The following is a 16,146-nucleotide window of genomic DNA, read 5'->3' as shown; positions in this document are numbered from 1 at the left end:
CACTTTCACGAGCCACGTCTCTCCAGTTATTGGTTGGAGCGTATGGGAGGACGTGTGTGATTGGTTGGACGGTCAGGCTTAGGAAGAGAGGATTCCGTGTGCATTCACAACAAAGAGATATTCATCTTTCAAAATGGTGTCTTTAATATAGTCTTTGAGCTTCTCTCTCATTATTAAGACATGCAGATTGGAGCTGTTCCAATAGCTGTCACTGTGAGAAAGAAATCTCTTTCAGGATACACTCCAAAGACTCTCCCTTTTAATCGTATCAGAATAAAGACTTATATTTTGTGTGACAAAGCCATAAACAGCACTATATTAAAGCCTTCCATGTATAAATGTTACACATCTACAGTATGTAATATTTCTGTATTACCTAACGTGTTGTTAAAATAAATCAGCCTCGCATTCAACTATCTATTTGTTGGGATGATCCTCTTTCTGCTGACTGTAGGGCTGCTGACAGACAGGTAAGAGCGCTGGGATGAACCCTGTAGCGTGGGAAAGGACAACAGACACTTATGACTAGACTGTAGCTGGGTTTGCTATCGCGCGTATTGTGTGTGAGGGAGGTGATGAAAGGGTTTTACGTCACCACTGACAGTTTTAATGACACCACTACCCCATCCAGACACACAATCTGGTCAAATAAGTACTCACAGTTATAGACACACACACACACCATGGTCCAAGTGAATCATAGAATAGCCTGTAATTACAACTAGACACACTCCCAACAGCCTTGCTAGTTTAGTGAGCACAATGATACTCTTTCATGTGGACTGTGTTGCAAGGTGGGAGAGAGAGAGAGCGAGAGACCGAGAGAGAAAGACATATGTTAACTTGCTTTGGCAATGTTAACATTAGTTTCCCATGCCAATAAAGCCCTTAAATTGAATTGAGAGAGAGAGCGAGAGAGAGAGCGAGCGAGAGAGAGAGCGACCGAGAGAGAGAGCGACCGAGAGAGCAAGTGCCAGCCAATTAATTATATTGACGTGTGCGTCAGTAAAAATCGGTCCCCCATTCCAGCTGCAACACTGCCTGCAGGGAGGAACTGTCTGGCAGACCAATAGAAATACTGTACATCCCAGCCAGCCCCCAACTCCCTATATAGTGCACTACTTTAGACCAGCGCTTTCCTCCCTGGGGGTTTGTACTGCCTAGCCTATGTCATGACTTTGCCCTCTTTGGGTACAGCGATCACTATCCCCCTCTCTCTGTCTCCTACACTCAGGATGCTGCGACCTCAGGTCGTACATTCCTGGAGGAGATTGTCTCCTCATGGCCACAGTATAGAGAGAGATTGAGTTTTCATAGAGAGAACAAAAGGAATTTCTTCCACCTCACAGAACTTGAGGTTCGAACAACATTTATGTTCTGGAGAAGGTATAAAAGATTGGTTGAAGAATCCAGCTACGAACTGGTCCGTTTGGTACAATTTTGTGAAACTCATGGGAGACAAAATATGGCCACATTACCATAACACTGTTTATATAATAGCCTCAGTTATGAGGCTTACATCTAATTGTTGTATAAGATAAATGAGTGAGGATGATACTGTTTGTGAAATTGTGTAATGTGATTTTGGTCTGTTTAATGAAGGAAACTCCAATTCCCTTTGGAGTTTAACTAAATCAGAGGACCGCCCATGAGCACAGTTATGGTTGGGCATCCTGGGACAGGCCATTTTCTGCTCTTCCGAATGAAAGCCCCACCCGGGTTTTCTATCACCAGACCATGTTTCTCTCAATTACGAGAGGACTAAGGTTGAGACCAGCTTACCTCGATAACGATAGGGCCAAGGTTTGAGAGGAGACCATAAACCTGAGTATAAGCTAAGGTTTGAGTAGATGGCTGAATCTTTTAACCATACCACGTGGTTAAACTATTAGACTATCGATACCGACAGAATAAGAACAAGTCTTTGATAATAATTACTAGTTTCCAGCTAGGAATTCAGTATCATTGAACGCGAAGACTGACAACCGCTGTAACATCTATTCTATAACGACATGAATGAATGTTACTCTGAACTATCCATTCTAACCACGACAGAGAGAGAGAGCGAGAGGACGGACAGACTCTCCAACAGAAACAAACTTTTCAACAGAGATCCCGATGACACACTGAGCGTAAATATATATATTGATTGCAATTATTCCCGAATGAGTGAGCGTTCATGTGCAAAGGATTAGCATTTCAATTGTTATAAAGATCAACTTTGTCGTGTCTCATCTCAGTCGACCCCCACTTCCCTTCGTGCAGATAACTAACAATTTACAACGTTTGGAATGAGACTAACGTGAGGTAAAGAATAATTCATTAGTCAGAAGACTAAGTGATCAGATATAATTTTCCTAATAACTTTCATATATTTATATCTTTATAATCTGAATATTTTCCTTGGTGCTCCGACTTCCTAGTTAATTACAGTTACATGATTAATCAGTTTAATCGCGTAATAATAATAATTACAGTTATATGATTAATCAGTTTAATCGCGTAATAATAATTACAGTTACATGATTCAGTTTAATCGCGTAATAATAATTACAGTTACATGATTAATCAGTTTAATCGCATAATAATAATTACAGTTACATGATTAATCAGTTTAATCGCATAATAATAATTACAGTTACATGATTAATCAGTTTAATCGCATAATAATAATTACAGTTACATGATTAATCAGTTTAATCGCGTAATAATAATTACAGTTACATGATTAATCAGTTTAATCGCATAATAATAATTACAGTTACATGATTAATCAGTTTAATCGCGTAATAATAATAATTAGTTACATGATTTATCAGTTTAATCGTGTAATAATAATTAGTTACATGATTCATCAGTTTAATCGCGTAATAATAATTAGAGTTATTTGATAAATAAGTCTTCAGTTTAATGATGGCAAAGACAACACCTAACATCAATACTTCAGTACAGCATCATCTTGAATGTGCAGCTGAAATCTGTCTCTCACTCTCTGTATCTCTCTCTATTTTTCTCTTTTTATCTCTGTCTCTCAGTCTCTCTCTTCTTCTCGGTCTCTCATTGAAAGATAATGTAAATGTCAGCACACAAGTCACCTAAGCAATATTGCTCTATAACCTAAATCCCAAACCAAAAGCTATCTAGGCAAAGTTGAGATAACGTAAATGCCAAACCAAAAGCTAGCTAGGCAAAGTTGAGATAACGTAAATGCCAAACCAAAAGCTAGCTAGGCAACGTTGAGATAAAGTAAATAAACCAAAACATAAAAACGTTGCTTTTCTAATGTTCTTTAGAACGAGATGTTAAAAGTTAAAGAGAACATCAACAGAAAGAAAGCATGGATGAAACACTTCCTCTCCTCTCACAGGGGTTTGGAGTCAGGGAGGCTCTATAAATTATCCAGTCATTTTAAGTCTGAGAAGAAGAAATAAAAGTCTGCTTCCTTCTCCCAAACCGCAGTAGCAGTAAATATACACAACCCAACAGCACACACACTGCTTCCTTCTCCCAAACCGCAGTAGCAGTAAATATACACAACCCAACAGCACACACACTGCTTCCTTCTCCCAAACCTCAGTAGCAGTAAATATACACAACCCAACAGCACACACACTGCTTCCTTCTCCCAAACCGCAGTAGCAGTAAATATACACAACCCAACAGCACACACACTGCTTCCTTCTCCCAAACCGCAGTAGCAGTAAATATACACAACCCAACAGCACACACACTGCTTACAATTGTGATCTGATTACAACAACAACAACAACAACAAGCCTCCATCTTACAGAAAACACCAGCTTCTATCCATATGGTATTGTGTACATTGCACTATGCCTGCAGCACTAGACAGCCAGTCAGCTGTGCTCAGCAAACTGGTTAGTTCCTTCTGGTCTAGATCAGTCTTTAAATATAGTCTCTCTCATGGGCTGTCTCGAGAAAACATGAGCTGACATCGCTCTCCCCTGAAACACACTGGTAACACAATAAACTAACCCCATGTTCAGAGAGAGAGCGAGGGAGGGAGAGAGAGGACAAGAAATAGAGAGAGAGAATGCAGGGAGAGGGAGAGAAAGAGAATAGAGGGGGAGAGAGAATGAGGGAGAGAGAGAGAGAAAGAGGGTGAGAGAAAAAGAAGAGGGAGAGAAAGAGAGAGGGTGAGAGAAAGAGAGAGAAAGGAGAGAGAGAGAGAGAGAAAGAGATGGAAAGGCAGAGTGCTGGAGGGAGATGTTTATTGTTGTTGTGATAGAGTAGTGTTACACTAGTGTTGGAACCAGCTAACCCACTGAGAGATGACAACAATATGCCCTCCGGGACATCACCTGTCATTAGTTCATAGGTTTAGGCTGTGGCTCACACACAATCAAAACAAAACCACACACCCAGTTACATGTACGCACATACTCACGTAGGCAGGCGCACACACACACACACACACACACACACACACACATTTACAACCCTTCAACATAGACATTTTCAGACAAAAGACACACACACACTAAACACACAGGTGAAGTTTAAAGCAGAGAGACTCTGTGCTCGTCTCCTGATCTCTCGACAGCTGGTATAAAAGCGCGCCAAAGACCCCGCGGTGGCATGTGTTGAATGTGGATCCCATTTAACGCTTTAAATAGAACACGGCTACACCAGCGCACACACACACACACACACACACACACACACGGACGCACGGATGCACACACTCGGACGCACGCACACACACACACACTCGGACGCACGCACACACACACACACACACACTCGGACGCACGCACACACACACACACACGCACGCACACACACACACACACACTCGGACGCACGCACACACACACACACACACACGCACGCACACACACTCGGACGCACGCACACACACACACACACACACACACACTCGGACGCACGCACAAACACTCGGACGCACGCACACACACACACACACTCGGACGCACGCACACACACACACTCGGACGCACGCACACACACACTCGGACGCACGCACACACACACACACTCGGACGCACGCACACACACACACTCGGACGCACGCACACACACACACTCGGACACACACACACACACACACTCGGACACACACACACACACACAGACACACACACACAGACGCACACTCGGACGCACACACACTCAGCCAAAAGCTATGAACCTGAGCTACAGACATGTCCTGCCTTGAGTCAATACCTGCAGGTAAACAAGCAGGTGTATCTGAGTGATTTAGGGGCTTGGAGAACAGACTACAGAGTTGACAGATAACAGCAGAGGGAATTCTGTATGTTGCAGGGCTAGATAGAATCTGTGGCAGTAATGTTGGGTCTGCTGGGCTGAAACAGTCTGCTGCCTGCTGGAGTGTTGCTGTGGTCTCCGTTACAACGTCAGTGTGTTATCCCCCAAGGGGTTTGACATGGCAGCCGCCGGCAGAAAAGCCGGGGAACTCTCATTCACAGACAGAATGTCCAATTCCCAACAACTGGTGAACAATGTCAATTGTCCTCTTGATGTCAAAATGAGCTTCAGGCCAGATGCACCTCTGTTTCTCCCCCCCCACACACACACACACAGTCCTACTCCTCACTTATAGGACTTTGTAGTATCTGTGTGACTCTCCTCTCTACCCCCCCTCTCCTACTTATACAGGACTCTGTAGTATCTGTGTGACTCTCCCCTCTACCCCCCCCCCCCTCCCCCACATACAGGACTCTGTAGTATCTGTGTGACTCTCCTCTCTACCACCCCCTCTCTCTCTCCTACTTACAGGACTCTGTAGTATCTGTGTGACTCTCTTCTTCTGTTCCATCATATTGAAGTCCTGTCTGAGGTCAGGTGACATGTTCCTCTCTCTCAGGTACTCGGGATCGTTGGGGTCGATGCGGTCAAAGTATCGTTCCTTAGGACCACCGGTTCCTCCACCGCCGCTGGGCGTGGGAGGGGTGGTCACCACGGCGTGATGGCCTCCTGCGCTCATGCCTGCTTCCTACGCTCCTCTGATCGAGCTCAGCTTCTCACTGGAACGAGGGAGAGAGGGAGAGATTTAGAATAGAGATCTGACAGTTTGAGTTGCATCATGCATCATTCAAGTTGCTTGAGAAAATGTCACTTGCATCCTGTAACTGCAACAGTAATTGTGTCCAAATTGCTTTGTGTGACAGCGGTTTTACACTGAACTAAACTAAAAGATGCAATGGAAATAGGACAGATATGTTGAAAAACATTGGAAATAGGACAGATATGTTGAAAAACAATGGAAATAGGACAGATATGTTGAAAAACAATGGAAATAGGACAGATATGTTGAAAAACATTGGAAATAGGACAGATATGTTGAAAAACATTGGAAATAGGACAGATATGTTGAAAAACAATGGAAATAGGACAGATACAGTGCCTTGCGAAAGTATTCGGCCCCCTTGAACTTTGCGACCTTTTGCCACATTTCAGGCTTCAAACATAAAGATATAAAACTGTATTTTTTTGTGAAGAATCAACAACAAGTGGGACACAATCATGAAGTGGAACGACATTTATTGGATATTTCAAACTTTTTTAACAAATCAAAAACTGAGAAATTGGGCGTGCAAAATTATTCAGCCCCTTTACTTTCAGTGCAGCAAACTCTCTCCAGAAGTTCAGTGAGGATCTCTGAATGATCCAATGTTGAGCTAAATGACTAATGATGATAAATACAATCCACCTGTGTGTAATCAAGTCTCCGTATAAATGCACCTGCACTGTGATAGTCTCAGAGGTCCGTCAAAAGTGCAGAGAGCATCATGAAGAACAAGGAACACACCAGGCAGGTCCGAGATACTGTTGTGAAGAAGTTTAAAGCCGGATTTGGATACAAAAAGATTTCCCAAGCTTTAAACATCCCAAGGAGCACTGTGCAAGCGATAATATTGAAATGGAAGGAGTATCAGACCACTGCAAATCTACCAAGACCTGGCCGTCCCTCTAAACTTTCAGCTCATACAAGGAGAAGACTGATCAGAGATGCAGCCAAGAGGCCCATGATCACTCTGGATGAACTGCAGAGATCTACAGCTGAGGTGGGAGACTCTGTCCATAGGACAACAATCAGTCGTATATTGCACAAATCTGGCCTTTATGGAAGAGTGGCAAGAAGAAAGCCATTTCTTAAAGATATCCATAAAAAGTGTCGTTCAAAGTTTGCCACAAGCCACCTGTGAGACACACCAAACATGTGGAAGAAGGTGCTCTGGTCAGATGAAACCAAAATTGAACTTTTTGGCAACAATGCAAAACGTTATGTTTGGCGTAAAAGCAACACAGCTCATCACCCTGAACACACCATCCCCACTGTCAAACATGGTGGTGGCAGCATCATGGTTTGGGCCTGCTTTTCTTCAGCAGGGACAGGGAAGATGGTTAAAATTGATGGGAAGATGGATGGAGCCAAATACAGGACCATTCTGGAAGAACCTGATGGAGTCTGCAAAAGACCTGAGACTGGGACGGAGATTTGTCTTCCAACAAGACAATGATCCAAAACATAAAGCAAAATCTACAATGGAATGGTTCAAAAATAAACATATCCAGGTGTTAGAATGGCCAAGTCAAAGTCCAGACCTGAATCCAATCGAGAATCTGTGGAAAGAACTGAAAACTGCTGTTCACAAATGCTCTCCATCCAACCTCACTGAGCTCGAGCTGTTTTGCAAGGAGGAATGGGAAAACATTTCAGTCTCTCAATGTGCAAAACTGATAGAGACATACCCCAAGCGACTTACAGCAGTAATCGCAGCAAAAGGTGGCGCTACAAAGTATTAACTTAAGGGGGCTGAATAATTTTGCACGCCCAATTTTTCAGTTTTTGATTTGTTAAAAAAGTTTGAAATATCCAATAAATGTCGTTCCACTTCATGATTGTGTCCCACTTGTTGTTGATTCTTCACAAAAAAAATACAGTTTTATATCTTTATGTTTGAAGCCTGAAATGTGGCAAAAGTTCGCAAAGTTCAAGGGGGCCGAATAATTTCGCAAGGCACTGTATGTTGAAAAACAATGGAAATGGGACAGATATGTTGAAAAACATTGGAAATAGGACAGATATGTTGAAAAACAATGGAAATAGGACAGATATGTTGAAAAACAATGGAAATAGGACAGATATGTTGAAAAACAATGGAAATAGGACAGATATGTTGAAAAACAATGGAAATAGGACAGATATGTTGAAAAACAAGTCCAGAACATGTAGTTCCCAACTTCCCATGTAGTGGTGGAAAGGTTTATCACCCCAAAGGGAACATTTATTCTGCAGAAGACTCATTTACCAGACTGTGGGAAAACAATAGTTTTAAGTCCTGTTGCAAACTACTATTGAGCACAGATGCAGAGCCCCAAGTTATGAATGCACACAAACTCAGTCTATTCCTGTGGGCAACAACTGTTCCAACTAAAAGGAATCCAAACTAGCATGAACCACTGACTTTAAAAACATCCAAACTAGTGGCAAACAGACAAGTCAAAGAGGACTATCACTGCAAAATAAGTGAAATCCTCTGAACAGCAACAGTCACTTTAACCAAACTGCATGCTAAACAGACAGTGAGACATGAGTATGCAGAGCCCCAGGTCAAGTGTCAATACAAAGTCAATTCACTTGACCATGACCTTTTCTGAAGAAGCCATTCCTATGACATTACTCTTCAAACAGAGAGATAAACAGACAGACGTACAGGATAACAGGTGACAGTGACATGTCCCACAGGGGACAGACGGACAGAGAGGAAACAACAGCAACGTGTCTGCCAAGCAGGAAGAGGATGCTCATCTTATCAGGTCGTCTGCTGTGGGAAACGTTGCGCTCTGATTGGTCAACGATCTGACGCCAGCAACAGGAGTCAGGACCCGCTCTGACTCTGGACAGATTTTTGTTTCCATCGTACGCACACACACACACACACACACACACACACACACACACACACACACACACAGTTATCTATACGGAACGTGCTCCAGAGCGGGAAAGAAAGACAAACAAAGCGAACGAGAGAGAGAAAGACTCATATTTTGTTAGCCCATCAGGGTCATGACTGGGTTAGTGAATACATTCCCCTGACTGTTGCCTCACCCTGTTCCAGTTGGCATGACAACACACAACAGTTGGAAACAACTATAGTACGTCATGTGTTATTGACTCTCCTGAACCACTTGTTGCCATGCCAAATGAAGGAGAGAGCACAACAACGTCTGCAAAAGGGCCATGGATTTAATGACGCTATGAATTGACAGAGAGTGTAAGAAACCATCTCCCAGGTTGCTTTGCGGCGTGGCTGTGGAGGTTAAAGGCTTCCGAATGCTTCAGTTCAGCTGGCGCCGAGGAGAGTGTGCTCACATACTCTCTTCAAAGACCTACGCTTGAAAAAGCAAAAAGCGGCAATACCGTTTGTCCATCTTGAAATGCCGTAGCCAGTATACACTTCCTCAAAATAGTCTGAATTCATCTAAGGTAACTCAAGAACTGTCATTAATTTTGATGGTTCTGCCGAGGAGATCTTAGTCACCCAATTCTACATGTGACTAAAATGTTCCGTGCAGTATTTCTCTTCGGCCTGCCTCGAGAAAAATAGTTGTGTGTACAAACAGCCGGGAAAAAACAACTGTTGCCGAAGACCAAAACGTCACAAAATGTAGTCAGAATATATGCATGAACCGGTCCAGATGGGAAGCATGCGGATCGCCTTTAGGTTAAGCCTTGTATTAGAGATGGGAGGGGCAGTATTGGAGATGGGAGGGGCAGTATTAGAGATGGGAGGGGCAGTATTAGAGATGGGAGGGGCAGTATTAGAGATGGGAGGGGCAGTATTAGAGATGGGAGGGGCAGTATTAGAGATGGGAGGGGCAGTATTAGAGATGGGAGGGGAAGCCCAATTAGAGATGGGAGGGGCAGTATTAGAGATGGGAGGGGCAGTATTGGAGATGGGAAGGGCAGTATTGGAGATGGGAAGGGCGGTATTGGAGATGGGAAGGGCGGTATTGGAGATGGGAGGGGCAGTATTGGAGATGGGAGGGGCAGTATTGGAGATGGGAGGGGTAGAGAGCAGGCTGGCCTCAACCAGATGGCTTGAGGTTTCCACCCAACAGAGAGCGACCACTACAGCTGGAACTGTTTTCACACACAGACAGACAGAGACAGAAAGAGAGAATGTAAACATATGTTTCCCATGACAATAAAAAACATTGAATTGAATTGAGCGAGAAAGCGAGAGACCTCTACAGCTGGGATTGTTTACCAATCACTCCAGTCACATGACCGCAGGCCACTTAATTAAGAGGGTTACCCTAGCAGCAGAGAAAGATCTACTGTACCTGCAGTCTCACTCTCTCTCCCTTTCTTTATTTTCTCCCTGTCTCTTTCCCTTCCTTTCTCTTTTTGCCCAAGTCCTCTATCCCTTGGATTTGAACAAGGGAGGGAGTTAGGGATGGAGGAATAGAGGGATGGAGGGAGAGAAGGTAGATTATTTTCTTTGCTGCTCTGCGTTGCTAAGCTGCTCCTTCAGGTCTAATGGAACTTAACAAGATGTTGCAGATTAAGAGCCACAACGCACAGCTCTGGGCTACTCTGTAGTCTGGACCCGACCCAGTGTGTGTTTTTCAATGGGACTGCATAGACTTGTGGTGTCATGACGTGGCCCTCTTTGGGTATAGCAAGTTCCTTCCCCCTCTCTCCCTCTTACACCCAGGTTCTGTTATTTTAGGTCGTAAATTCCTGAAGGAGACTCTCTCCCTCATGCAGTATAGAGAGAGAGAGTTTCACAGTAGAACAAAGGAACTTCTTCTACATCATAGAACTTGAGAACTGAACAATGTCCATGTTTTGGAGAATGTGTAAACGGTCGGTGGAGAAGCCAGCTACGACCGGTCCATTTTGTGTAATGTTTGTGACCTCATTGAGAGACAATACAGCCACATTACCATAACTCTGTTTATACAAGAGTCTCCGTTATGTGTATCGCATCTAATTATTGTATAAAATGAACGCGTAAAGATGAAACTATTTGTGAAATTATGTAATGTGATTTTAAAAACTGTTTAATGAAAGAGAATCCAATTCCCTTTAAAGTCATTGGCCTGCCCCATGAGCATAGACATTGATCTGGCATCATGGGACAGCCCTTTTCTGCTGTTCCGAATATAAACCCCACCAGGAGAAGCCCACTTCAGACTATGCGTACCTCGATTACCGAGAGGGCTAAGGTTTGAGTAGAGACCTGCATTCCTCGGTAGTTGAATTCCTAACCAAACCACGTGGAGATTTGGCTACACTGGTGGAAATGGTTCAACTCTGAGACTATCGATACCGACAGAATAAGAGCAAATCTTCAACACCAATTACTAGTCTGCAGCTAGAATTTATGTAGACTGAATGTGAAGACCGACAACCGCCGAAACATCTATAAGAACATTTCTGAATATTACTCTGAAGTATCCATTCTAACCAAAGACTTCGTGGAAGAGAGAGACGGGCGGATGAACTTCCCAACAGAAAGACGGACGATTCCAACAGAGATCACGACGACACACTGAGCGTATATATATATTGATTGCAATTATTCCCGAATGAGTGAGCGTTCATGTGCAAAGGATTAGATTTTCAATTATTATCAGCTGTGTAGTGACTCGTCTTTCCCGGCCTTCTCAGTCCACACTCACTTCCCTTATCATTTCCTTGTAACCATATATATTGTTGTTTGTTTATGCATTTCTGTGATTATTTAGTTAGTTAGTAAATCAATTATTAAGACAATTGATGGATGGATGATTCATAGCAAAGACAGGGTGCAGATAACCAACAACTTTCGACGTTTGGAATGAGACTAACGTCAGGTAAAGAATGATTCATTAATTAGAAGACTAATTGGTCAGATATTAAAATATCTGAAAAGTTATATTAGGAAAATAATAATTTTGTAATTTGAAGATTTTCCTTGGTGCCCCGACTTCCTGGTTGTCACGACTCCTACCGAAGGTAGCTCCTCTTCCTGTTCGGGTGGCGCTCGGCGGTCGTCGTCACCGGTCTACTAGCTGCCACGATCCCTTTTCCCTTTTCTGTTGGTTTTGTCTTATTAGTTACGCCCGTTTCTTGTTTAGGTTTTTAGTTGGGCTATTTAAGTCGGTACGGCCCGCCTGTTCTTTGTGCGGGCTTATTTTCTTCACTGTGTTTATGTGTGGTAGTGTGTTTAGTTTTGGGGTTTTCTTCAGACTTGTTAGGTCCTGGTTTTGGGTTATCGTGTATGTGCGCCCAGTGTTTTGGCGTTTACGATTTTCCCTGTGCCAATAAAAGCACTATTTCGTACCTTCAGCCTCCTGCCCCTGACTCCGCACCCACTACGCCTAAGTGTGTCACACTGGTTAATTATATTTACATGAGTAAGTTAGTTTAATCATGTAATAATAACTACAGAGAATTGATTTGATGAAATAAGTCTTCACTTTAATAATGCCAAAGACACGACAGTGGTTACTTCAGCCCCCTGCAAGTTCCTCTCTGTGTTGCTATAATAGTTTTAACTTACAGTAGGGGACCTTGTATGGACACAAAGCAAGATGAATGATCGCTTAATGACTTTATTGTAAGACACTATTAATACATTTCCCTCAAAGAGCTAATGTACATAGTACCAGTCTGTCTGTAGGTACATTACATGTTTGAGCCAAACTCCAGTAGGTATATCATGTGTGTACATAGTACCAGTCTGTCTGTAGGTACATTACATGTTTGAGCCAAACTCCGGTAGGTATATCATGTGTGTACATAGTACCAGTCTGTCTGTAGGTACATTACATGTTTGAGCCAAACTCCAGTAGGTATATCATGTGTGTACATAGTACCAGTCAGTTAGTATATAAAAAAGACTATTACAAGTGAAAGATGACATAGATTCAAAGCCAATGTAGTGACAGGTTGTTTGATAGTCTGACCAAATAGGCCATCGCCATGACACCGGAGACAAGTGCATGCTGGACATTCCGATGCCATGCCCAGCTGACCAATGAGCTGACACTTGTGACCCTGAGAGGGGAATGGCTTAGGGGGATGACATGAGTTAACGAGTTTACAACATTGTCATGACAACAGGAGAGCCAAATAAGGCCAATAGTGCATCTTACAGCAGGGTTTCCCACGATGCAATTTAAATAGACAGTATATGAGACTTACTATCCTGTCTAATATGGACTGTAATGTAGGACTACAGTATATGAGACTTACTATCCTGTCTAATATAATATGGACTGTAATGTAGGACTACAGTATATGAGACTTACTATCCTGTCTAATATAATATGGACTGTAATGTAGGACTACAGTATATGAGACTTATTATCCTGTCTAATATGGACTGTAATGTAGGACTACAGTATATGAGACTTACTATCCTGTCTAATATAATATGGACTGTAATGTAGGACTACAGTATATGAGACTTACTATCCTGTCTAATATAATATGGACTGTAATGTAGGACTACAGTATATGAGACTTAATATCCTGTCTAATATAATATTGACTGTAATGTAGGACTACAGTATATGAGACTTACTATCCTGTCTAATATAATATGGACTGTAATGTAGGACTACAGTATATGAGACTTACTATCCTGTCTAATATAATATGGACTGTAATGTAGGACTACAGTATATGAGACTTACTATCCTGTATAATATGGACTGTAATGTAGGACTACAGTATATGAGACTTACTATCCTGTCTAATATAATATGGACTGTAATGTAGGACTACAGTATATGAGACTTACTATCCTGTCTAACATGGACTGTAATGTAGGACTACAGTATATGAGACTTACTATCCTGTCTAATATAATATGGACTGTAATGTAGGACTACAGTATATGAGACTTACTATCCTGTCTAACATGGACTGTAATGTAGGACTACAGTATATGAGACTTACTATCCTGTCTAATATGGACTGTAATGTAGGACTACAGTATATGAGACTTACTATCCTGTCTAATATGGACTAATGTAGGACTACAGAATATGAGACTTACTATCCTGTCTAATATAATATGGACTGTAATGTAGGACTACAGTATATGAGACTTAATATCCTGTCTAATATAATATGGACTGTAATGTAGGACTACAGTATATGAGACTTACTATCCTGTCTAATATAATATGGACTGTAATGTAGGACTACAGTATATGAGACTTAATATCCTGTCTAATATGGACTGTAATGTAGGACTACAGTATATGAGACTTACTATCCTGTCTAACATGGACTGTAATGTAGGACTACAGTATATGAGACTTACTATCCTGTCTAATATAATATGGACTGTAATGTAGGACTACAGTATATGAGACTTACTATCCTGTCTAACATGGACTGTAATGTAGGACTACAGTATATGAGACTTACTATCCTGTCTAATATGGACTGTAATGTAGGACTACAGTATATGAGACTTACTATCCTGTCTAACATGGACTGTAATGTAGGACTACAGTATATGAGACTTAATATCCTGTCTAATATAATATGGACTGTAATGTAGGACTACGGTATATGAGACTTAATATCCTGTCTAATATAATATGGACTGTAATGTAGGACTACAGTATATGAGACTTACTATCCTGTCTAACATGGACTGTAATGTAGGACTACAGTATATGAGACTTACTATCCTGTCTAATATAATATGGACTGTAATGTAGGACTACGGTATATGAGACTTACTATCCTGTCTAATATGGACTGTAATGTAGGACTACAGTATATGAGACTTACTATCCTGTCTAACATGGACTGTAATGTAGGACTACAGTATATGAGACTTTTATGTGAACCTGTATGACATTTAGGAAGGTCAACATTGCGTCAGCTTCTTGATATCAAGCCACTGCTCCACTTAGGCTTGGCTGGAGCTGACATGACTCTCTTTATCAGCTGAATCATCACACATTGGAACACTTGTGTTTCTTCTATGGCAGAACTCCAAACCAACCTTCTCCCTCCCTCCCCCCTCCTCCTCTCCCTCCCTCCTCTCCCCCTCTGATCCTCAACTCTGTAATTTACATGGACATTAATAAAATCCCAGCTAGAAGAATCTGTTCAAGTCAAAGCAGCTGGACAATTCTCCCTGAAGGTTACATAACATCACATTCAATACACCCCCCTCCTCTGTGTGTGTGTGTGTGTGTGTGTGTGTGTGTGTGTGTGTGTGTGTGTGTGTGTGTGTGTTATCATTGTGTCTGTATGTGATTGAGTGTGTGTATTCAATGCATCCTTTCCCAAAGCCATGCCCTGGTTTATTGAATGAAACTGCAGAGGGCAGACAGGCTACTATACATCCAACTATAAAGACACAGGCCTCAGGACTACAGCTACCCTGCTGACTACAACTACCCCGCTGACTATAGCTACCCTGCTGACTACAACTACCCTGCTGACTACAACTACCCTGCTGACTACAGCTACCCTGCTGACTACAGCTACCCTGCTGACTACAACTACCCTGCTGACTACAACTACCCTGCTGACTACAACTACCCTGCTGACTACAACTACCCTGCTGACTACAGCTACCCTGCTGACAGTAATACAGCCAATATGTCATTCTGTGGGGAGTAGGGATACGAGAGAGAGAGGGAGAGAGAAAGAGAAAGAGAGAGATTCTATGCAGAGTAGGGATACGAGGAAGAGAGGGACCAGACCAGAATAAAATAAACAGGCCTTATACTGTAGGAAACCACTAGCAGTGAATTGATAGGGACCTGTTGGTTGGGAGAAACAGATGTAAACAAAAGAGAGGTAGAGACAGAGAAGAGAGACAGTATGAGATCCCGAGAGTGAGAGAGTAAGAGGGAGGGAGGGAGAGAAAGAGAGAGCATGGTGAACGTGAGAACGACAGAGGACCTGCTGGATGACTGCAATCCTCTGGGGTCAATCCCTAACAGCTGTGGAGTTGCCAAAATAAAGTTGCACAGCCCCTCACCCCCCTTTACCCCCCAGTGTTGACAACACCAGACTCCCCCTCTGCTACGAACACAAGTCCCCCAGTATGAATGGAATAACCGCACAACCACAGAAGAACTACTTAAGCACACATACCTCTT

The 16,146-nt window shown here is 42.5% G+C and overlaps 1 protein-coding gene across 19 annotated transcripts in view; it reads right to left on the bottom strand.

The window, feature by feature from the left end:
* LOC118938206 (gamma-adducin) overlaps positions 1 to 16,146 on the bottom strand; it is a 158,424-nt gene that overhangs the window by 29,442 nt on the left and 112,836 nt on the right. For all 19 annotated transcript variants that reach the window (XM_090195624.1, XM_090195617.1, XM_090195631.1 and 16 more), the window contains one exon: positions 5,780 to 6,029. In XM_090195624.1, coding sequence (XP_090051750.1) covers positions 5,780 to 5,989 — 210 coding nt within the window. In that variant the 5' untranslated portion in view covers positions 5,990 to 6,029. The remainder of the gene's footprint in view (positions 1 to 5,779; positions 6,030 to 16,146) is intronic.

Source organism: Oncorhynchus mykiss, chromosome 13, assembly GCF_057628025.1.
Source record: "Oncorhynchus mykiss isolate SJ-2025 chromosome 13, ASM5762802v1, whole genome shotgun sequence".
Taxonomy (NCBI): domain Eukaryota; kingdom Metazoa; phylum Chordata; class Actinopteri; order Salmoniformes; family Salmonidae; genus Oncorhynchus; species Oncorhynchus mykiss.
The sequence above is the reverse complement of the archived record's forward strand: the minus strand, read 5'-3'. Positions and strand labels throughout refer to the sequence as shown.